The sequence below is a fragment of the Leopardus geoffroyi genome, chromosome A1 (assembly GCF_018350155.1).
Source record: "Leopardus geoffroyi isolate Oge1 chromosome A1, O.geoffroyi_Oge1_pat1.0, whole genome shotgun sequence".
Lineage (NCBI taxonomy): Eukaryota > Metazoa > Chordata > Mammalia > Carnivora > Felidae > Leopardus > Leopardus geoffroyi.
The window spans coordinates 48291796-48316199 of NC_059326.1; the positions used below are offsets into that span (position 1 = coordinate 48291796).

Genomic DNA, 24404 nt, shown 5'->3' on the forward strand with positions numbered 1-24404 from the left:
CTCATGATTCTCAGGATAAGTAGACGCCCACCTGCAGCACAAGGGAGGTGCTGGGAAGGGAAGGGAAGGTGCAGCACAAGGGAACTGGCCTTGTCTAAGAGTTTTCTTGCCAAGAATTGGCTCAGGAATGTGCTTGTTTCTGAATTTGGACCAATGAAACAAGAAGAGTGGTTTGCCACAGGTTTCCTTCCTTTCTCTGCTTCCAGGAGCAAGTTTCTGTTTCCTTCTATTACACCTGTACATGTGTATGAGGCCTGGGACTTTTGCAACCATCTCACTGCCAGTCTGATGTAGAAGCTACCGAAAGGAACAGGCATGACAAAAGTCTCAGGGATAAATCAATGTTGGCAAGATTATGGTTCCTTTGGTCTTCCAATTTTGGGAATCAATTGATTTAAGCCAGTTGAAATATTGCAGCAAAACATATTATCTGATACGAGCCACATCACTCATGATGTGACTGTACTATCTCCATTCCAAACTGCAACTGACAGCAGAGTTTTCATGAGGAAGGAACTACCTTTATTTAGCAAAATATTTTGATTGATTGGCCCTGTAGGGAGAAAGGTGAGACTCTGAGGTCAGGGAGATGAAACCTAGCCTGAGCAGTCAAATAGAAGGAGGCATTAGTCAGGGTTCTCCTGAGAAACAAAACCAACAGGGTGTGTGTGTGTGTGTGTGTGTGTGTGTGTGTGTGTGTATGTGTGTCTATATCTCTATCTCTATCTTCTATATCTCTATCTGTAGACAGATTTATTTAAGGACTTGACTCACACGATTGTAGAGGTGTGGTAAGTTTAACATAGGGTGGGCTGGCAGGCTACAGACTTAGTGACTCAGGGAAAGGTTGCAGTTCAAATCCAAAGGTATCTACTGGCAGAATTCCTTCTTTCTTAGGGGCAGTCACTCTTTGTTTTATTAAGGCCTTCAATCAATTGAAAGAGGACCATCTACATTATGGAGGGTAATTTGCTTTACTCAAAGTCCACTATTTAAATGTTACATTTATCCAAAAAACTACCTTCACAGAAACATCCTGAATAATGTTTGACTAAATATCTGAGCACCATGGCCCAGCCAATTTGACGTATAAAATTAATCATTACAATGGATAAACTGCTCAGCATGAGAAATGAATATGCTGGGATTTGCCTTGGGAGAGATGTTGGGCAGGAGAAAAGGAGAAAAGGAGAGAGATAGACTAGCCAACCAGAGGCTTTTCCAACTTTAACTTTTTACATTGTGCCTCCTTACATGCATGCCCATGTGTACAAAACTGAAAAAAAGCTATTCTTCATCTTCTCTGCTGTTTCTTCTCTTCTCTTCTTCTCTTCTCTTTCTCTTTTCTCTTCTCTTCTCTTCTCTTCTCTTCTCTTCTCTTCTCTTCTCTTCTCTCTTCTCTTCTCCTCTCCTCTCCTCTCCTCTCCTCTTCTCTTCTCTTCTCTTCTCTTCTCTTCTCTTCTCTTCTCTTCCGTCCCATCCCATCCCATCCCATCCCATCCCATCCCATTCCACCCTATACCATCCCATTCTATTCCATTCCATCCTATACCTCATTTTTGAAAATGTTCATCTTGACCCACTAAATGAATTTAATTGGCACAAAGCTTCAGTTTGCAAACAATAAACATACAATTTACACATACCTGTGTGTGTGTGTGTGTGTACATGTGCATTGGTGTAGTAAATCAAGGAAGAGGCTAACAGGTCAGAAAATACATCAGACCTTAAAATGATCTCTAAACTAAGCGAGAGAGTTGATAGTGATTATATAAGCAGCCCTGCCTCCTTTTCCCTCAGTGCTGCTTACATCCCCAAAGTTCACAGAAATCTTGGGGAGGGCTTTGGTGTGGAATTAGGAATCTGAGCATCAATCTGTATGCAAGGTGAACAGAGCTATGCCTTAAGAAAAAAAAAACCTTAAATACATTCTGGGGATCTCTTCCAGGGGACATGGAGGCCCAGCTCATTACCTGTGTTACAGAGGCTATTCTCTCTACCTGTAGGCCTCCATGACACCTTAGCCAGTTCCAGTGGTGCTAAGCCATTTATGTTTTCTACCATAGAAACTGTATTTACCTACCCTAGTAGGACTTTTGGTTAGAGATTATATCTTAGGTACAATTTTTATGTCCTGTATCAATTAGCAATACCTACACAGACTAGTAACTCAATTATGTGTTTTTCCTTATTTTATGCATATAAAAATTATTACTAGTAAACATAATAACACGGACTTGTCATGCATGAGTGGCTGAATAAAAAACTTGATATTTCCTAAACATTCGCCCATATTTTAGACATATCAAATATAACTTACAGGTTTACTTAAGACACATAGTAACATTAGATAGATTACAAAAGAATCAACATCAATGCCTAAGTGACTATGCGCATTCCTGCTAAACGTATTACAAATCATTGGCTCCAAACCAGCAATGGAAGGTGAAGCAGGGTCCGTAGACCCTACCGAGTTCAGCAACAGAATGTACTGGCCACACTAATGCCAGCTTAAAGGGCCCTGAGGATGATCAATAATGTTAATCCTCATGACCGCATCTCCCTCACAACTTGGTCTCTGATCAAGCTTTAAGAGTTCAGAGGAGTCTGGAGCTGCAGCAAGGCTACTCTTTAGATGCTGGAACTGACCTGAGTCTTTGGGACAGTCTGACAGCTCTTATGGAATGGATATCACAGTAGCTCATGACACAAACTTGCAGTGCCTTGCAAACCTCTCCAGCGTAACGGATTACAATATATTCACATAAAGGGTAGCTAAGTCTAATGTTGCTGATGTCATCATTGCCTCATAAAGCTGAGTTTCTCTCTCTCCAACACACACACACGAATTTCGATTGTGTAAAAGTTGTTCCTGTATAAGGAAAATATAATTTATTTCAGAGATAGATAATCACTCAAGTGTATGAGCTGTGTGGGCGTTCATTGGTGAATTCAGACTAAACAGGAAGTGATGTAAATTATACTTATTACACTGCTGGGAGAGAAATATATTAAATCCAGACAGCACTCAAACAAAGTACAAGGAACTCATTGTGTTGAAGGAAACCAGGCAACTTTGGTGGGAAGACAATGTACTATATGGTATGAAAACCATCAATGGCCATCTGGGACTAAAATAATTGTTTAGGGAGCATGATTTTGTTCTAGCACTGAAATATGTTTTCTTCTTTGATAAAGCCCCAGGGTATTCTAATCCTAAGCACATTGCCATTTTTTGTACTTTTAACCATTTCGTGCTGTTGTTTTCTAGTCATTATATTGGACAGAGTAAGAAACAGCTAAACCAACGGTATTTAGATTAGAAATCTTAGCTGTGATGAAACACCCAGCGTAAAGGAGAGGATTGAGAAAGTTACAGGATTATCTAGCCCCCATATAATTCCTCCTATTGTTGAAGTATCCAGGAATCACTCAGCAAAAAAAATATTAACAAATAAATTACCTTGAGAGTAAAACAATAGCATGTGATCTATTCCTTGAGGTTTGTCCCATTGGTCTATCTTTATGATAAAGCCTCCTGGGATGAACTGAAAAACAAACAAAAAACATCGCTAAAGGGCTGGTTTGGCTGTTTGCGTGGCCTAACGAGCACTCTCAGAAAATCAGGCCAGAGACATATAAAATTAATTTCCAACTTACCATTTTGTTACAAAGTCCTATCCAAAATGAAGTATTTGAATGAATTAAGTTCAGCCTTACAATTTGCTACCATGCTTCACCCAGAGTAGAACAAGACGGACTTCCTTAATTTATTGGCCTCTGCCTTAACCGGGTATTTCTAAGAGGGCATAACAAAAATCTTCACAAATAATTTAGTAAAAATGTACTTATGGTTTATTGCCTCAGTTTTCAAAAAAAATACCTTGCTATCTTTTAGCGAGTGATTTCCTTCGTAAATTGGGGGTTGTGCTCACCACACCAATACCAAGAAAGCTCTGACTGGGAGAGAAAATCACTCCCCCCTGGGAGGGACCCCCTTCATAGTGCTCGAAACAGCCAGGTTTGGGAAAGTCAGAGCCACAGTGCACTGAGCCTCCCAGCTGAAGAGGAAGAAGCGTGTTTGGATGGGGATGGCTGGAATGTGCACCCCCGTGGCTCTCTCCACAGTGTCTTTGAGTGGAACAGAGTGATTCTGCAGAACACCACGTTCATTTGGAAATGGATTTCTGTCTGTAATAAAGCAAGCCTCAAACGATTTTGGTCTCTCATTTTTATGAGTGATTCAACTACCCTATGATTTGCTGAGTATGAGACGAAGGGCAGTATTGTTGGGTTTATATCGGTGCGAACATACATAATCAAAGTATTTGTTGAATGTTTTTGATATTCACTGCTCTTAACTCTCTCTCCCACCTTAGCCCCTGATCCCCACCTTCCATCCTTTCTCCAGTCTCTTAACCCACAACCCCCTAGTGGCTAAGGACACCAGTTCCGGAACCAGACTGACTGGGAAAATTGCCTAAACTCAGCGCCACTCTTTTTTATCTATAAAAATTAGGATAATAACAGGACCTAACTCAGAATTTTTGTAATGAATTAAAAGGAACAGATATAATGCTTAGAATACTGCCTGGCATCTATGAAGTACTCAATTATTATTTGAATTACCACCTATCATCTATCACCATTCTACATAATTGTCAGTAGCATTCACTACCATTCTCGTCATAGAGTGGATTTACCTAGTAGATCTTCAACTGAAGGACATTACGCTGGAGGACGAATAGATTTTTCAAGTGCTTAATTTAGCAACTATTCAAAAGACATTCTCCTCATTAATGGTCTTATTTTCAAAAGCCTCATAATCCAGTTTTCTTAAAAATGTACAGAAATAAACTTGCCGGCACGTGCCAGGTGGATCCTTCTATACTTAAATGATACACAAAACCTGAAAAAAAGAATTCAATTACAGAGTCCATTCTAGGCTCAGAAAGATGCATTTTTTTTCCATATCACTTCATATTCCTGGACCACTTTTTAATTTTGTATTCAGTAAAATATTGTTAGGAATCCTTCTTTGGGTGCCGGTTGTTATGAGATAAAAACCCTGTTCATTTTTTAGTATCAAGTATATCTCGTTCTGTGTTTCAAATCACTGTACACAAGTGGTAAAACTTTTCATAACAAAGGTTTAATTAGAATGGTTAATAACCATGATTTCCAAAGTGTCTGAGTCACCCTTAGTAATAATTAGGGAGTTTTGTTCCATACAAAATGCTTTATTTAACCTTCATGCCTTCATTCAGATAATTATACAAATGCATACAGTTAAAGGTTTAAACTCTATTTCGGTTCACAGCTCAATTCATAGGAAAGTTGAATACAGAAAAGCAATGCACCAACAGAATATGTCTGAGACACCATTAAAAACGATAACACTTGTTCATTTAAATCTCTGAGAATAGACTGGAATAATCATCCTCTGAGAGAGGCTCATTAGGAGGGTCTCCCTTTACATTATCATAGGGCAAAAAAAAAAAAATCACCATTTTACAGTAAAAGGAAAAAAGCTCTGAGTATATTTACAATACATACACTATACATAAATACAAGAACAACACTTACATAATATTAATAAACTTATAACAGGGGTTGCCTAAACACTACAGAGTATATAAATGCAGAGGAAACTATTGGGAAATTAGATCTTTAGATAAGCTGGAGAAATAAATTCATTTGCTATTAAAACTCTGAACAGAAAACCAAATGAAGATTTAAGAAATTAACACATTTGCTTGCCAGCATCATTGGGGGGTTTTATCCTTTAATGCGTAGGACCTCCTCTGGGCATTGTAACTCTCTGGGGTCAGGGACCCGAGAGTCTTTTGTAAAATTACATCTGTAAAGTGAGTCAGACGCAGCACATCTATTCAATTTGCTGTTCAGAGGCTTCAAGCCTAGAATAACTGTTTTGTAAACCAAAGGATGTTTTTGTATTTTTACACAGATGGATCTTGTGATCCAGTCATCATGTATAATGAGCTAAGTGTCAAGGAAAAGGAAAAAGATGCCTGCTTGATTTGGCCAAAGATGATATTTTTCTTTATTCCCATATATTTTTCAAATACGAGTGAGAGATTTATTTAAAAGAATATGACGTTTGAACTGACCCCCACACACCAAGAGCAATGTCTAGACTACTACTAATTATAACTAAGTCATTTTAAGTGGCAGGTGGGTATCTTAAAGGTGGTCTGTTCTCATCGTTTCACAACACAGAAAGTTCTGAGTACATTCTTCAATGGACAAACATGAATTTGCTGGTTTCTCTTTTTTAAAATGAGCATGTTATGATACACATAATTGCATTATGATGCAGGATGACATAATACGTAAGACGATGTTTTCAAGCTGGTTTTGTAAGTAGTTATCTCACATCCACAGAGAGTTGGTTTGCCATGGGATGCAACATGTCCCACACAGACATGGACAAAACAATACAACTACCGTTCTGCGAGGGGTCGGTGGGGGGGGGGGGGATGGTGATTTTTTTTAAATGAATTTTTAAACACAACAAATTGTGGACAGACAAGTTGATAGGAAAGAGCCTTGAATATAGGCACCAGTGCCCCAGTTCAACAATACCCATCCAACATGATGAAGCCTGAGGAACAAAATATATATTGCAGTCTGGGTGTAATTAAAAAACTCTGCCATAGGAAAACTAGAAACACAAGTAGGGAGAAAGCATTTTCTATAAGGTTTTACACTGTATCTTTGGAGCACGAAATTAGCAAGGGGAAGATGTCGGTGTGTCCCTAAAATGTCTTACTTTTTGATTACCTGAGCACTTTTACTAGAATGTGACCCAAATTCTACCCTCGTATGCACCCTCATTTTTCACCAAAAATGAATCTCTGTGAACGTCTTGGTAGGCCTGCTTTGGTAAAAGCAAGATATAATTCAGAGTCTGGTTCTTGCTTTGCACACAGGGCAGACTCTATTGTCCCAAACATCTAAAATTTCTAGAGATGAAACCCAGAAAGAAAGAGAAAAAAAAAGTACTGATGTGACTATTACCACTATTCATCTCTTTTCAACTCACTTAAAGTTGTGGTTTTGTTGTTGAGAAATTGTTGCTTGTGAAACCCAATTAACAGAGAAGAGAGCCCCTTCCCGCAGTGGCTTGTGCACACAGAACACTTGCTTTCAGCACGGAAGGGAATTTGTTTATACAGGTTTTATCTCTTCCCTCAGCCAAGTAACAGGGAGAAAGATCATAATTCAGGGGATTCATTTTCAGAAAAAAGAAACACCATGAGAAATGACATTCTCTTAATGTTTTCTAAGCCCATTAGTGCTTCCATGGATCAATACTGTCAAAGACCTTGTTCTACACAGAAAAGGGGTGGCGGTTGATTTCTCTGATGTTGGACAGCTTCTCACATAAAATTCAATTAAACTAACAATACTATAAACAAATTATTCATAAGATTATTTAAAACATTCCAAGGTGGTACTTTCAGGTGAGAAATCTGAAAAGGAACTATTCGTTCTCTCTCCTTGCTTGTCATCTGAATGTTTGTGATTGCCGCCCCGTTAACAACTGCCAAGAGTGGGCTGATATTCACGAGTTCTATGGAGGTGTACATTTCAAAAGCAATTTAAGCAGATTCTAGAAGGTCTACAGGCGGAAAGGCTTTTACTATGCCTACCAATAAATACATAGACTTGAGAAAACCCACTCTGGCTAAAATGCTACCAAGTAGGGGAGAGTTTTCAGGATTTGGGATCTCTAGGCCAAACATTTCAGAGGAAAGTGACAAATTCAGGGAGACAGCTGATCATTGCTATTTGTTTATAATGATCCTTAATGCAGGACTTCCCAGGAGAAGCCTGATTTCAGATATTAGGTACCAGTGTCATATCATGTGCTATATCTTACTTGGAAAATAGGACTACCCAGCCATAAAACTACTTCAGAGTTAGAAATATGGAAACTTGGCTGCAGGGAAGCCACATGCAGTGCGGTGCAGTCGGAAGAACACGGCCTTCGGACTAGAGACAGGTAGCTTCACATTCCCACTCTGCTGTTCACTATTTCTGTGTTTGCAAATGACTCAGCCACTCTCTGTGCCCCATTTGCCCAACTATAAAATGTAGACCTGTTTACGGAATAGAGGCAACGTGTCCAAAAATTGCCTAGTAGAATGCTTGGTGGATAGTAAGGGTTTAGTAAAGGACAGCTATTGTTTCCACGGTTTGCGAAATTTTTGACCTTTCAACTTCATTCAGTACTTTGAGACAACTTGTAGGAAACAGCCCAGTTAGAAGATTTGACTTCAGCGAGATTTCAGAACCCAGCAGCTTTCCTTGGACACTTAATTGGTTCTTTTACACCCTATCCTGGCACATTTCCTTCTCCTTTTTGTTCTTTCTGTAACTTAGAGAAGGAAATAGTGAATGGTTTTCTAGGCCTGTGGTCTGGTTCTGGAGAAATATGGAGACCACTGTCCATCGTGGTAGCCTTCACTGTCTAAAGCCTGAGTGTTTAATCACAGTTATATTTTTTAAAATTGCTCCTACCAAATGTTTGGCTCTGAAAGAGTATAATTTTGCTGATAGCCCTCAATAGCTTGTTTGGGTGGATTTGTGCTCTGAGATGGTAAGGCTGGAGAATTTCCAGGGCTCTTGTCTATTCGTATAATCTCATTGTATATTTCTATTCATGACTCCACTTCTAGCAGTAAAATAATTACAGGAAAAAGTAGGCAAGTTCTGAATGTAAATCTGGTAATTTCCAGGACTAACTGCAAACCTTGGTCAAAGCTAGGCTTACTGTCAGCAGTCTTCAGTGGACTTTTTTAGAGAGAAATGATTGTGTCGATATTCATTCCAAAATGGTTCTTGTAGGATCACAGAAAATACTAGGGAAAAAGAAAATGAAGAAATGTAAAGATGAATTTGTGCATTTGATATTAGTCGACAAAATAAAGTAAAACAAACAAGTATCTCCAGTGTTTTGCTCTACATAATTTGACTTTTGTTAACTGAGCAAAACCTTTTGAGCTACACACAGTGCTTTGCAAGTTTGGGGCAAATCAGTGAAGTTTTTACCTTAAGATTATAATTGCCATATTCCAGAGTGTATGTTGAAGATAATCTTAATGTTCAGATTTGCATTCTTACATTCTGTAAGATTAAATTAAGAAATACTAGCGTAAAACAAGATTGGGTATATTTAAAAATCACAAAAGAATTTTCGTGGGTGTTAGAACCTGTTCAATTTACGATGTGCATATATTTATTCTGTGTGTGTGTGTGTGCGTGTTTCCCAAATGTGGAGGAAAGACCCGGTCTAATGAAGAATTATTGCTGTGTAAAAGCATAGGAATATCTCATTGGTCATAATGTCTATTGACAGGCACTTTCAGCTTTTAATTCATTTCTGAAAATGGGCATTAGCTTATTCCTGTTGCCAGTACAGATTCGTTGAACATGTGGCCATATCCATAGCACTTCATCTTGTCAACATGTAGCTACTCTTAAAAGTATTCATTCCCTCTGGAATTAAACAAGAATCAACCAACACCTTATAGTTGTTTTGCTTTTTTGCTTTTTGTTTGGTATCAAAAACTAGGTCACTGAGGAGGAAGATAATTGAGAAAAGAGAATAATTGCTAGATGCTTCTCGTTAGCACAAGTAAAACCCTATGCGGCTATTTTCTCCTCTTCAGGCAAAGACATTTTGAATTTGGAATCAGTTGTCTGCAACTTAAAATGACTTCACTGTGTTTTAAACCGTCCTGGCTAAATTGAGACAAGTGACCACTCCATTTGGTCAGAGCACAAAGAATGTGCTCTGACACAGTGGAACACAGTTCCCATGGCAATATTGCTAATTGTACGATATACAAGGCATATCTGAACAAGTTTCTTTTTTTTTTTATTGTGATGAAAACTAGAAGCTCTTTTTTCCCAACATACTTCATCAAACTATTTACAACCTCTGTAAAATTTGTGAGTTTGAAAATACTTTTCCACTATCACATACGTTTACGAATACAGCAAAATATTTTCACTCTATTTTTTTTTAAAGATGCAGTATCCTCCTATGTCATTTTCTTACGAAAATCTGAATTTCTATTGCAACTGCACAGTATTCAGCATATTTAAAGTACCAATGGACATGGGTCGCTAAACAGACATTACTCTATAATGAAACTGTGAAAATATAGTATTTTTAATTTTTATGTACACTTCTTAACTATAAAATGCAGGCAAAGTCATACATAGCATTATAAGCTGATTCCCTAATAAGGTAAATAACTTACATTTCTAGACAGCATGGATTATTACAAATTCATTCTTTTAAAAAAGTTCTTTTGTTGATATTTACGAGCCCACTGGCTGCTGCATATACAGGTGTGTATGTGGTGGGGGTGCCTGTACAGGTAAGTGGAAGGCAGTGTGGGGGTAAGTAGAAATGTAATATGGAAGACGTGACTTACCAAACCCCTTTTCAGAACAAAAGCATACTGAATGGAAAGATTTTTGAATGAGATGCACTACCTCAGAAAAACTGAAGGAAGAGATTTGGTCAACGAAGTTACAGAATACATAGAACCTCCTAGATTTACGGCGTGAGTACAGAGCAAAATCTGAGACGGGACTATGCGGTATGAGTATTAAGGCTTCCCGGGCCCAAAAGGACGCATGAGAGTTCTCTCTCATTCAGTCCCTTACATGAAGACTATAGCTCAGTGTATTATGGGTGCTGGTGTTCTTAACACTGCTTAAATTCTGTCAATCCTCGCTATAAATGTTAAGACACCTTTCTAACAACATCATGGCTACATTTCTTAGCAGTCATAACCACATAACAAAGGCGTAGGAATACATTTGAAGGCCTCACCTCACCAGATTTATTCATTTGCAGCTTTGGTAAGTATAAATAAATAAAGTACAGAATAAGGAATACTGCATCTTTATCCATATACATGTTATTCTAATGAACTGATTTCAAAGTGCAGAATTAGATTTACGTTTAAAACAGAAATGGCAAAGTTTGAAGTTTTAAAAAAAGTTGTATAAAAATGAACACCATCTTTGTATAAGCTGTTCCAAATTTCAACCAGAGTGAGAATGGCCTTTCTCATCCCCTAGTACTGGCATTTGTAAACACTGTAGCATTTTGTAAGGTTTTCTCCCCACCTCACAATTTCCCCTCCTATTTTCCACTTAAAGTGAATAAAAAGTGCTCTTTTTAAAAATGCAGTTTGTGTTATTGTCAACTGCTTTTGCAAATCAATGTCCTATAGTGTTTTGTCGAAGTAATGCCAGGCAGTAGTACATTCTTTATGGGAAAGCCATTAGGGATTTTCGTCTACATGTCTTAATACAACTTAAGACAAGTTATCAAGCAGGCTTCTCAGAGTCCACACATAATTGACAGGATGGGGCTGGAGGTGGATAGGGAAGCGTGAATCTTTTTCCTAACAATTTATGATCAGAATATGGGGAGGGCATCTATTAAAACCTCCGAGTAACTTGTAACTCTTTCAAATAATGTTAAGTCTCTTGAGCTCCCATCTCTACACCACAAAGAGATAGTCAAGTCTACGACAGCTCCTCAAGCCACTCCAGCTGTCTGTGTAGTTCTCAAACACGCACATGTGTCCAACTGCAAACTGAACAGCTCCAAATTTAAAACCAAAGAATGCTTCTAGTTAGGCAACTGACAAATCCTTTGGATTCTGCCCCTTGTCTGTTGCTCATCGTCTACTACTGTGCTTTTTAAAAGAGGCTAGAATGGATATAGATGAAATGGAGGAGGCTTTTCCATGCCTGAAGATATTCCTACTTAAAAATCCAATTCCTTCTCTCCCAAATCATTTTCCTTTCCATGGGGAAACACTGGTAGGAAACTCACCAGGAAGAATTTGCTATGTCCCGGGATGAGCCCCAAGTAAGTTTCCGTCCTGAGGGGGAGATCAGCAACTCACTCACTGCTTGTGCTCGGATCTCTCCTTAGAAGTATCGATTATGTCGAAAGGGGGAAATGTCATAATGCTGACAGGTTTTATCAGTTAACTTACCATCTCCATCTCAGTCTGGTTTCTACTTTCAGAGGGTGGAGAAAAAACTCACTTCCCTGAACCTTTCCGATGTGATCAGAGAGGAGCAGCTCATTTAGTTCTGTGCTAAATTTAAGTCAAGCTGTCACTCAGGAAGCTCCCACTGCCTGTCAGTTCTACAAATTCTAAAAACCATTTCTACTTGTAACACTCTCAAGATATCTCTCCGCAGAGAAAAGATTGCCCCTCTTATGAGAGTAGGCAGAGTGAAATCAAGTCTACACTGCACCTGGGCGATTCACCTACTAACAGCCAACCAGGTTCTAGGACCGGCAGTGAGGACATCATAGGCCATGCTGGCCACTCTCTGTGTTCTTTGCCACTGACCAGTAACCAACACTGGTGTGTAGCAAGAAACCTTTTTCTATCCAAAATGGTCACAAGCAATGAGAAGTAGGAATCGTATACAGTACAGATAAAAAAAAAAAAAAACAACTTTCCAGTTGGTAAAAAAAAAAAAAGAAAAAAAAAAAAAAAGAAAAAGAAGAACAAAAGAGGAGAAAAAAAAAAAAACAAAACCAAAGAAACAACAACCAAAAAACCCAGTGCTTGGTGGGTAGTAAGATTGTGTAGCAAAAGGAGCTGTTTATCAACAGAATCGCAGCCCTTGTTCGAAGGAAATTGCCTGATGAATTTTTCAGACCTGGCAGAAAATGCAGAGCACGTATTTTTGAAGACAGAATTTGACCTGAAAATCATTATGCTGTTGCTTGAACATTTAAAACAAATTCCTTTTAATACCATCCAACACGAATTGTCCTTGTTTCAATGTTTATAGTTCTTGCTTCATCATTAAAGTTTCTCTGAGTAAGAAGATGATCCCAAAAAGGATAGTTCTACAACCGGAAATTATTTCAGAATGTTCAAACATTTAAACATGAGCTAGGAATATTGTGAGGTTAATTTGTGCAATTCCCCAAATCAAGTGTTGGTGATTAAAATATATTGCAAAGGCCTATGCTGGCAACCTTTTATATCTAAGCTATAAAAAATCTTAACAACAACAACAACAACAACAACAATAACAAAAAAACTTCACCAAGCCCCTTAGCCACATAAAGCTGAAAAAAAAACAAAAAAAAAAACAAAAAAAAAAACAACCCAGCTTTTAGTGGAGAAACAAAATACGGTAATTTTTCTGAAAGAATGCTTGTTGGTGATGTATTGCTTTGTTTCCTGTGTACTTCGCTAGCTGCAAGAAAGGCTCGTGAGTTTAGGGGGCTGACGGGATGATCATCTCCTTCCTCTCACCCTCAGCACAGGATGAGTGGGTTCAACATCCCTGTAGATGCCAGCGCAGAACCCCTGGGTTCCGATACAGTTTAGAAAATGAAGTCTATATAGAAGAACCTATTGGAGAGTCACTTGGCCTTGGCTCTCCAAGTGAGGAAACTAGCACCATGTCAGGCTTTCCTCGGGGAGCGCTCCCTTTCCACTGACTCGGTTCCAAGGAGAACTGACCCATTAACCCAAGGGTTAACTCCCTGCTATGCCTCCTTGGCCTTTCTCGTCACCAAATAACTGTTTTCAAACAAGAAAAGGGGAGCATAATCTTTAATTGTGGTACTCAACCAAGCAGGACAACAAACAGCAGAAAGATTACCTCAGGGCTCTAAATGTAACCAAGACATCTAAAATGCTAGGGTGTTTTTTACAATCCCTTTAGTAAGTATGAAAATTGGTAACGTGAGTCCTCAGTGAAGTTATTGTAGGAAAGTCCTTTTATTCATTATTGCTTTTCTCCTCAAGAGGCGCATTATTCCATCTCTGCTTTGTCTGATTTTTCATGTTCACTGACTTTGCCCGAGCAGCCCCACCTCTTACCTTGGTGCCAGTGTGTCTAAGAAAGTTTGTTGTTTTTTTTTTCCCCCTGATTCCTTGTAATCAAATACTAGGGGCAGGAAGAGATGATGCCTAGGTGACAGAACACTGCAATTTGAAGTGGGGCAGTAGTTTTTTAGACAGGCTCTTCCTATTCAACTACAGAACACCTCTGTGCCAGTCCATGCCAGGGCAGACACCGAGACTAGGCTCCAACTGAAATGTCGCTGCCCCTCTGCTCGAACAGATGAACAAAACAGAATCAAAACAAAACAAAAACAATCAACGACAAACAAATGAGAGATTCAATGTTGGTTTTCTTCAGGGCATGGCAGAATGACAAGTTGCGGGTGATATCTAGTTGCCGTCATCACTATTGCAAAGGGCTGCCTGAGCGCCCCTTTATTTTCAGGTAATGGAACCTCTCCAACAGGCTTCTTCTTCTCTACTTTCATGCTGCTTGCTGGTAACAGATTGGATGTGTGTTCTATCTTACTGAGACAGTAACTAAAATTTCAGTAAAAAGAGGGTAAGGGGTGGGATGATGGGAGAAGAATCCAAATTTAAAAGGTCTTGCGCTAGCCATCAATTTGTGGTAGACGACCTTTACGGTATCGATAACAAAACGTCTGACAGCTCAGAAAACGTACAAGCTACAAACATCTTGAAATGGCAGAGTACACAGCACGGGAAACAATGCCTGTCTCTTCAGCATTTGTGTCACGGATCTCCCAGGCCAGCGAGAAGACGTTTCTGGTGTAGTCGTGATGGGGGTTACCTTCAGACCGAAAGGAGAAGTGTTACTTCTTTTTCCTGCTCTGGTTTCAGACATCGTGGGATGGTGATGCCCTTTTGTGTTAACACTGTGAAGGGGATTCAGCCCTGCTGAATTGGGTGCCGCTAAGAGATCCAGCTCTTACGCTCAGCTGGACGGGTAGCATTCCTCACACCAGCATGTGCCTCCGGCGGTGCAGTGCCAAATGATCTGACCGGGAAAAGCTGCGATCACAGTCCGCGCACTTGAATGGCTTCACTCCCGTGTGTTTGCGGTAATGCCTTGTCAGTTCGTCTGAGCGCGCGAACTTCCAGGTGCAGCCTTCCCAGGTGCACTTGTAGGGTTTCTCTCCTGGAAGAAAAAGGGACACACGCTTTGGTGCTCCATCACTTTTCCATAACAACCAAGCCAGCACTAGGGGTGGGGCAACTGCGGTTCTCAGGGGATTTTCCATCTGGTAACCTTTCTGTCCGGAAACCTTACCATCCTGCCAGCGGGTCTGGGGTCAGCCAGGTGGGGGTTTCAATCCCGTCTCTCCTGTTGGGACATCTGGCAGACTTAGTTAACGCTTGCGCCCTCAATTACCGGGGAGTTACTTTCCGGTCAAAATACGGAAAGGCGTAAACTGATCACTACTGGATATCATCTCGACTGGGTGACTCAAGAGGCACTTTAGGTCTCTACTTAGGGTTGACTGGGCTCTAATGCTGGGACTCACAAAGAATTATAAAGGGTAATTAGTTAGGTTTTGTTTCAATACTCCTCCCAAAATGTATACCACTTGGATGGTTTAAAGCTGTTTCAGGACACAATGTCCATTTATCAGTCACTGAGAATATGCACAGAGTCTCATTAAAAGGTAAAGCACTCCACCACTCCCCAGAAATTAGGTATGAAGTACCTATCGTTCATAAACCATCTACTTTTTGCTTGTCTACTGGAAAGGAATCCTAGATAGCTAAGAGTGTAAAGTTTAAATACCCTTTTCAGTGATTTAATTACAGCGAGCCCTGAGGAATCATCAAGTTGGTTTTAGTGTTGAAACTCATGGTGAAAAGCAGTCTGAAGAAGTATGTAATTTGACCAGGTCCTTCAGTCAACTTGTAAGAACAGTAAAATATGCAAAGGCTTTGCTGGGAAAAGATACACTACCCATTGTCCAAACGAACTCCCAGGGGGAGAGAGACAATGGTTGACCCAGGTGTGTTTTTTCCTGGCTCTCACTCAGAATGGATGCCCTGTCCCCATGCAACCCCACAAAAAGTGATCTTTCCTTCTGTTCCTTCCATCCAATAGTCAACAGAATTCCTGGCCACACACAGTCTTTGGTGAAAAGGACCTACGACAGGGAAGGGAGTTTTTGGCTGATTCCTATGCAAAGTGAGTATTACTAACCCCACCTTACAGATGAGAAAACTGAGGCTCAATGCAGTAAAGTAACTTGCCCAATGTCGGAAAAAAAGAAACGTTTGGTTCCAAATCCAGCCCTTTTCACTATGTTACAGTGGAATGTAGAATTCTTTTCCCATGAAAACTTTGTCACATCCTCAAAGTTGGTTCTACTTTCTCAGGAACTCCCAAATTATTCATTCCTTACTTCTATTAGATCATCTATCACAAGGTATCATAAAGATTTTATTTAGGTGCCTTTTCCTCAACCAGTTTCTGAATACGTGGAGGTCAAGGACCAGGCTGCTACCATTTCAGTATCCTTGGGGTAAAGGATAGAATAAATATCAGACAAGTTCTTGAATGAATCAACAAAACTGCCACACACACACACACACACACACACACACACAGACACACACACACACACACACACACAGAACTATGAAGCTCTGTACATGAGAGTACAAGGGACACCAACATGGGAGAACTAGCCTGAACTGGACCCAACATTTTTCACTCAACCCTGAAATAAATGCTATCCCTATGGGCCCTTTCAGGATCAGGAGATCCTTTCAGAAGTGAGTGAATGGCACAGACCCATTAAATCTAGAAATGCTGATGCTCTAATTGTGGGCCACAGAAAGCTCCAGGTTGTTCTGAAAGAACTCCTTTCAAGTAGAAGCCTACTGAGTGGATTAACCCAAAACCTTACCCTCTGACACATTCTGGATGTCCTACAGACAGAAAAATCTTCATTTGCAGGTGTCTATTGACCAAACTTGAACAGAAATTAGAATAATAATAAAAATCAGCAAAACCCCTAACTGGAAAAGATTGAGTGTCTCCTCCATAGTATATCACTGGCAACTGTTAACATGCTTTTATTTACATGCCATCCCTAGACGTTTGTGACGTTTATATCACGAGCATGGGTGATAAGGAGCTGAGCTTGATATAAATCATGTCTTCAAAAACATATCCATCTTTGGGGCACTGAGCTCAGCTAGCGGACTCAGTCACCAACGGGCATTTCTTAGCTCTCTCCTGTGTCACCAGGAACCAGCCACAGAGAGTGTAAAGTTATGAAGGAAAGAAGACAGCGTTTTCTAAATTGAAGGATGGATGGAGAAGGGTCATGTGTGTCCGACTCCCCTTGCCGTTCCAGATGGAGTGAGGGGAAGAGGGCCCACAGCTGGGATGAGCCTGGAAAATAAGCAGAGGCAAGGAGGACACAGGGGCTTCTAATTTCATCTCAGGAGGGATGTTAGAGGTTTGGATGGCCTGCCTTGGGGACACTTTCTTGTCTCAGGTGCTCTCTGGACTTCCTTGCACCTCCAAAGTAGGCACTTCATATTCTCTAATTTCTTCCTCACAGTTATAATAGTCTTACTTTTACTTTCATTTTGGCTGTTGAATTATGGCATTTATGTCCTTTACACTTGAAAATCTATAGCACGGGCGTCTGGGCGGCTCAGTCGGTTGAGCGGCCGACTTCGGCTCAGGTCATGATCTCACAGTCCGTGAGTTCAAGCCCCGCGTCGGGCTCTGTGCTGACAACTCAGAGCCTGGAGCCTGCTTCCGATTCTGTGTCTCCCTCTCTCTGACCCTCCCCCGTTCATGCTCTGTCTCTCTCTGTCTCAAAAATAAATAAACGTTAAAAAAATTTTTTTATAAAAAAAAAAAAAAAAAGAAAATCTATAGCAGAGGGTGGTAAACTGTGGTTCCCCAGTTAAATCCGGTCTTTGGCCTGTATTTTGTGTAAACTTTGAGCTTACAATGGTTTTTACACTTGTACGTGGTTGAAAAAAATCAAGAGCACTATTTCATGGCACAAGAAAATTCATGCAATTCAAATTTTAGTGTCCATAAATAAGTTTTTATTGGAACACAAATCATGTTCATTTGTCTACATATTGGTTATGGCTGTCTTCCAGTGATGGCAGAATTGAGCACTGCAAGAGAGAATAATGTAATAAAGCATCTAGGCCTGAAATGCTTAGAATATTTACTATCTGGCCCTTTACACAAAGTTTACTGATCCTGGATGTTAGGAAGGCACCTGAACTTTGTGTAGGCTTCCTGATTACATTAACTTACTGACTTGGGGTATATAATACACACTGTTAATTTGGGATGGGTGGGTGAGGGACTATTTTGGCTATAGAATAATCACTTACTCTCCATTAATCACCCCAACTAAAATTCTAACAGCACACTCAGTAATAAACACATGATATTTCACACCACATACTCTGAGAGCTCTGGATTGAGTGACTCTCTGAAAAGGCTCACCCAATCCAATCTGAGTTTTAAAAATATCTTTAGGGTCTTTTCTGCTCATTAAAAAATGAGGAGGGTCTTCCTACGAGAGTCAGGATGGGGTAGGGTCAGGCATGTCTCTGTAACCTTTACAGAGATTCTATAGTGTAGAACACTGATTCTACACGATGCTGGAAGCTCCTCTCCAATCCCTTTCACTACAGTCGTCTTACAAGGCCATTGTGAACCATGATGAGTTTCTATGACTAGCTACTGAGTCTGGGGGAGAGAACACTGATAGGGAAGGATCAGAAAGTAGCTTAGCTGTTTGGCATCTTTCCTGACATGGCTATTTTAGGGGGTGGGGCCTAAAATAACTGGGGAAGGCAGTAACTGGTCGCAAGGATTTCTGTGAGCCCACAGACTTGGAGCAGGAAAACTTTGTGCAAAATCTGAGAAGTATTCTGTGAGGTGGAATCAAGGCACAATCAGTGATCATGAAAGACAAGGCTGGGTGAAATGGGTGCAGTGAGTCAAAAGGCACAAATGTCCAGTGATAGAAAAAATACATCATGGGGATGTAATGGAACAGCAGGTGACTGTAGTTAGAATACTGCATTATGTATTTCAAAGTTGCTAAGAGAGTAGATCTTAATGAAAAGTTCTTGTCATGCAAAAAAACCATCTGTATCTCTGTGTTGATAGATGTTAACTACACGTACCGTAGTGATACCTTCACAACATATACAAGTATCGAATCATGTTGTATACCTGAAACTGGTTTAATATTGTATGCCAATTATATCTCAAAAAGAAAAAGGAAGTCAAGGAAAAGGTCTCAAAAATACAAGAGGCAGACATGTCCCTACTCTTGAATAAAACCAATGAAAATGATAAAAGTTTTTAAGTTATTAAGGGCTAGGTGATGAATGAAGGCATATAATGAAGAATGCAAACCTTCTCTACTCGGCAGTGGGGAGGGAGAAAGTGTATTAGAAAATAGTAAACTTAATTGAGCAATAAGGGAGTTTTTTCTTGAAAATTTCTTATAAAAAGGTATACTTTCTTTTTAGTATCCATGAAAACTTAAGCATAATATTCTTTGCCCCTATTGCCTCATTAATAAAATTAGAGTTTGAGTATTTTCTCTCCATGCTTAAAAAAAAACAGAAGGGAAAAAGAAAACAATAAAAAGGAAAAAAAAATTAGAGGCTGAGTTATACGGGGTGAGAAGAGGAGATGGCTGTTCTGATCAGGCGGAGAGCTGGCTTCTGCCCTTCACTCCAGAGACCTAGGTTTTCATAAGAGACTCTTAAGTACAGAGAACAAACTGAGGGTTGATGCGGGGGTGGAGGGAGGGGAAAATGGGTGATGGGCACTGAGGAGGGCATTTGTTGGGATAAGCACTGGGTGTTGTATGCAAGCGATGAATCACGGGAATCTACCCCCAAAACCAAGAGCACATTGTATACACTGTATGTTAGCTAACTTGACAATAAATTATATTTAAACCCGTAAGAACAAAACTCATATATATTAGCAAAAGAGAGAGGGAGGGAGAGAGGGAGAGAGAGAGAGACCTAGGTTTTGATTATACCTGCCCAGGGCCTAGCATTTTATTAAAAACAAAATCAATAAATGTTCTTTTTGGACTAGTCAGTTCCAGAAGTAGATAGAAGAACAATTTTAGCGGCCACTGCATTGTATTAAACTCTGTATTTTATTTTATGCTTGTGCTTTAAAGCAATTTAAAGGATACAATCTTGTAAGCAAATTAGGGTAACAGAAACTTCATGATGTGAGGAAAAGCTTATTAAAATGATAAATACGTTTGTAAGATATATTGTAGCATGCAGACATGAGCCCTGAAAGGATATAATGAACAGACAGAATCTTTCTTCCATCCTGTCTTCTTTCCTCCAAAATCTTGCTGGAAAGTAGAAAACTAAATTTACAAAGAAGTTAGTGGTAGGCACAGAATAGGGAGTATATGTCCCATGACAATTTTCCTATGGAAAGCGTTGGCTTGGACAATGAAAGGAGTCAGGCATCTCCCTGGGTCTATGCTTCTATTGTACACAGCTGCTGTGCATCAGGAGGATGCTGGGGAGAGTAAACACGATTTCCAGTAATTTCTTCAGGAATCGTGAACTGTCCTTACACTCATTTGAATTAGATTTCTGCAAATGTGTTATTCAAAACTGTTTTCTCTAGAAATAAGCTAAAAAGAAAAACAGCATGCCCACCTTCTTCCTTCTTTTGTCTAACTCACAAGTACACTTTGAATCCCTAGTGGCAAAATCTTTGAAAGAATAGTTAATATTTTTCAAAAAAAAAAAAAAAAACCTGTAAGTTTTGATTCCACCATCAGATCACCTGTGACTTTTGTTTCTTCTCCTCATCCCACGAAATAATGAAATGACAGAAAATGACATGGTACATGTCATTACCAATAAGTCATAGTTTAGATGATTTTTCTTTGCTAAGTTGAGACATTAAGCTACTAATGTTTAAGAAAAACCGAAGGACATGAACTAGGTAATTAATTGGTAGCTTAATCCCATGCCATACCTTGGGGAGTTTACTAACTTTCAGGTCTTCAGTTCTGAAGCGTGAAGTTCTCCATGTCCCATGACAAATCCAAGCCATTTCCACACTTTGTATTTGAAAAAAAAGAATGCGGCTATTTCTGAGCACAATCCGTCCTCCTCTGTTGTTTAAAAAACCTGGACTAAACTATGAAAACCTCTGAAAAAGGAAAATGTTAACCAAAACGAATAGCAAAAAAGCTTCTATTTTTTAAAGTGGAACAGTCCTATAAAGAGTAAACAGAGAGGAAAAAAAAGAACAAGGAAGGGGGTTTGTTAAGTTTTGTTATGAAACACTCTTTTTAACTCCGCTTTCAGAGTTCAAGCTAAATACAATTTTGTATGCGTGTGTGTGCGTGTGTGTGTGTATTCACAGGCGTTATTTAAACAGAAGTCTAATTAAGTGTCCTGAGAAAATGAAAACTCACGTCAGGGTTTTCTTCTTGAAACAGTCAACAAACTGATTTATTATGAGAACCCCTGTCTCTTTCAATTTTGGTTAAAGAAAAGGATTAAGAGTCACTAAATGCACTTCCATGACATTTACCCAGCAGAAGCATAATAAAGTCTAAAGAAAACACCAGGTCTTGAATGGATTCCCAAAACCCACGAAACAAAAATAACTTTTTCAGGTACCTCCCATCTTCCCATCTGAAATGCTGAAAGGTAAATGTGTACTGAGACAAAAGACAGGTGCCCTTTCATATTAAAATGACGTGTAAGCAATACACATAAGAGGAATGTGCAGTTTGAAAAGTCTGGGTCAAACAAAACACCCATGTTCTCACATCAGCTACTCTCTGCTATTTTCTCAAGCAACTGAAAAGGAACACCTTTTGCAGCAGGAAGCACAGGCATTTTTTTTTTTTTTTTTTTTTTCAGTTCAGAAGTGCATTTCTGAAATGTGTCCCTGTTTAACTTTTATGAAGTTATGGGGCCCCAGACGCTGACAAATGAGCTTCATTACACTCAAGGCTCAACATATTTGCTGTGACAATCTGTTTCACTTGAGGAATGGTATTTGCATATGACGGGGGGCGGGGGGGGGGGCAGAATCAAGATTCCTATCTTGTCTTCTGGTTTCTATTACCTTAGTTCATAAAAGTTCACACAATTTTAGATCTGGGAGGAAATTAGGTGCTTTTAAAATGAGGAAACATAAACCTGGAGCTGAGATTACAAAGCTCTTGACTTGTCCTCAGGGTGGACCAGGCTGCCTTCCTTATTGGTGGTGTTAAGGTGGCCTGAAATAGCATAGGCTTTGAAATCGGGCAGAAAGCCTGGTCAGATGCTGGCTCAGTCATCGATCTGCAATCAGATCTCAGGCTAGAGCGTTGGGCTTTCTGAAACATCGTCTCCCCATCTGTAAAATGGAAACACTGTTCCTACACTTGGGAAACTAAAAGTACATATGGCATGTGCCTGAGAAATGACAGGTGCTCAATAAAATATTTAATTTTATAGTTATGAAATTCAAGGTTTTTCTGTTTTTGCTAGGAAATATAAATTATAAAGTTAAAAATAGATCCTGTTTGCTATGTTTCAAAAAAAAAAAAAAAGAATTAAGAGTTTTCTGGTAATTGGATGCCAATCTTGATCTTGATTTTCCTAACATTTTAATTATAAAACTACGAACAGAACAATGTAGTATCTTATAATTTAGTATTGTATAATTTGTTTGATCCATTTGATCTTGTCAATTCAATTAAATACGTAATCAATGTTAGTCTCTGCCCCACTGAATTGTCTGGACTGAATTAACTGTCTTTTTTCATTATGTGTAAATGAGACAAAGTGGATTTGTTCTTTCTTCCCCATGCAATTCCATAACGTGTATCTTTGATGAAAACAATATCTGCCAAAGCATATAGCACTTTCCACACACAGCACTTTGTTCTAAGAGCTTTACGGATGTACGCTTTGCAGTAACCAACTCCATTTCGCCCCGAGTTGGTATGTGATAGAGGTAGGATTTGAATTCTGGGAATCGGATACTAGAGCTCACAGGGGTTTTTTCGTTATTGTTTAATGTTCATCTGTTTTTGAGAGGCAGCACATGTGGGGCAGGGGCAGCTAGAGGGGGACAGAGGATCTGAAGCAGGCTCTACGTTGACAGCAGCGAACCTCACGGACCGCAAGATCACGACCCGAGCCAAAGTTGGACGCTCAACCGACGAAGCCGCCCAGGTGCTCCAGAGCTCAGTTTTAACCTCTCCTCTATATTTGTCTCTCAACGCTTTAAGTCACTGCTTTAATAAACCAGGATATCTGGTCAGAGCCGGATGTGCAGATTGAAAATGTGAATTAGTACTTGCAGGACAATGTGTTAACACAGAGACTAGCTAGCCCTTCTCATCCAGAAATCAAATATAAATGACCTAAAATATCCTATAATAAAAACATACTTTACTGAAAGTAAAATGTTCAAGGTCTAAGGGTAATACTTTATTTGGCTATTCTGAGTTTATTTTTCCATGTAGTGACAATATTTATTTTCCTATGTTTCTGGTTACATTTTCCTTTTAGTTTCTTTTGCAGAGAGTTCTTCCTTTACCCGTCCCTGAAATGTTTACCAAGATTTTGACTCTGACTTCTTCTCACCTGCATAAGTTCTCCTTGGCTCCTACGGCTTCCACCACGACTCGTATGGAAAAGATTCCTAAGTCTCTACATCTCAGTCTTTCTCCTAAGCACCACAGAGAGGTCGACCACAGAGGTGGTAGTCCAAAGGTTATTTCGACATGACCAAAACTTTACTCAGCAGCTACCCCCTAAAAAAGACCAGTTTCTCCTTCTGCTTTGCTCTCTAGAGAAAAAGGCAATCCTACCTACTCGGGTGTCAAGTCATAAAGTTCTCTAGTTGGAGGGATTTCTTGGAGTTTTCTGCCTGCCCCGACCTGATCATTACACCTGCCAGCTCTGCCTGTCCAGCTGTCCTCTCCAGTTTACCCCCCAGTTGTGAGCGGCCTTTCTTTAGGTTCTTGCCACCTTCCACTGACACCAACTTCTAATGGTTCTGTGTCCCTGTCTCATGTCCTACCCTCTCCAATAACATCTGCAATACATTGAAGGAAAATGTTCTCAAAGACAATCTGACCACGTGGCTGCCCGGTACCCTGGACATGCCCATGTTAAACTCTCCTCACACCCCACTGTGACTGCTGGTTTTACTGTCTGTCGGCCCCTCAGCAGTTGAGTACTGAGGGGGGCTTCAAGCTTTCTTCACTACTTATCCCCAGGGCCTAGGGCAGCAGCTCCTTGCTGGTAACTGTTGCTTAAATGAATGACACTATTTTAATTCAAAGAGCTCACATTCTCTTAAAATATAACTTGCCACAGTTAACTTAAGAGAGGGTTAAGGGAGGTGCCTGGCTGGCTCAGTTGGTGGAGTGTGCAACTCTTGATCTCAAGAGTTCGAGTCTCATGGCAGGTGTAGAGCTTACTTAAAAAAATGAGCAATCTATGTTGTGA

General features: G+C 39.8%; 1 protein-coding gene across 11 annotated transcripts in view; it reads right to left on the minus strand.

Moving 5' to 3' along the window:
• Positions 1 to 3417: 3417 nt before the first annotated feature.
• Positions 3418 to 24404, minus strand: part of KLF12 (Kruppel like factor 12) — a 444745-nt gene continuing 423758 nt past the window's right edge. For 10 of the 11 annotated variants that reach the window (XM_045478937.1, XM_045478928.1, XM_045478895.1 and 7 more), the window contains one exon: positions 5131 to 15045. In XM_045478937.1, coding sequence (XP_045334893.1) covers positions 14864 to 15045 — 182 coding nt within the window. In that variant the 3' untranslated portion in view covers positions 5131 to 14863. Of the gene's footprint in view, positions 3549 to 5130; positions 15046 to 24404 lie in introns of those variants that run through there. The other variant, XM_045478946.1, reaches the window with a different exon arrangement.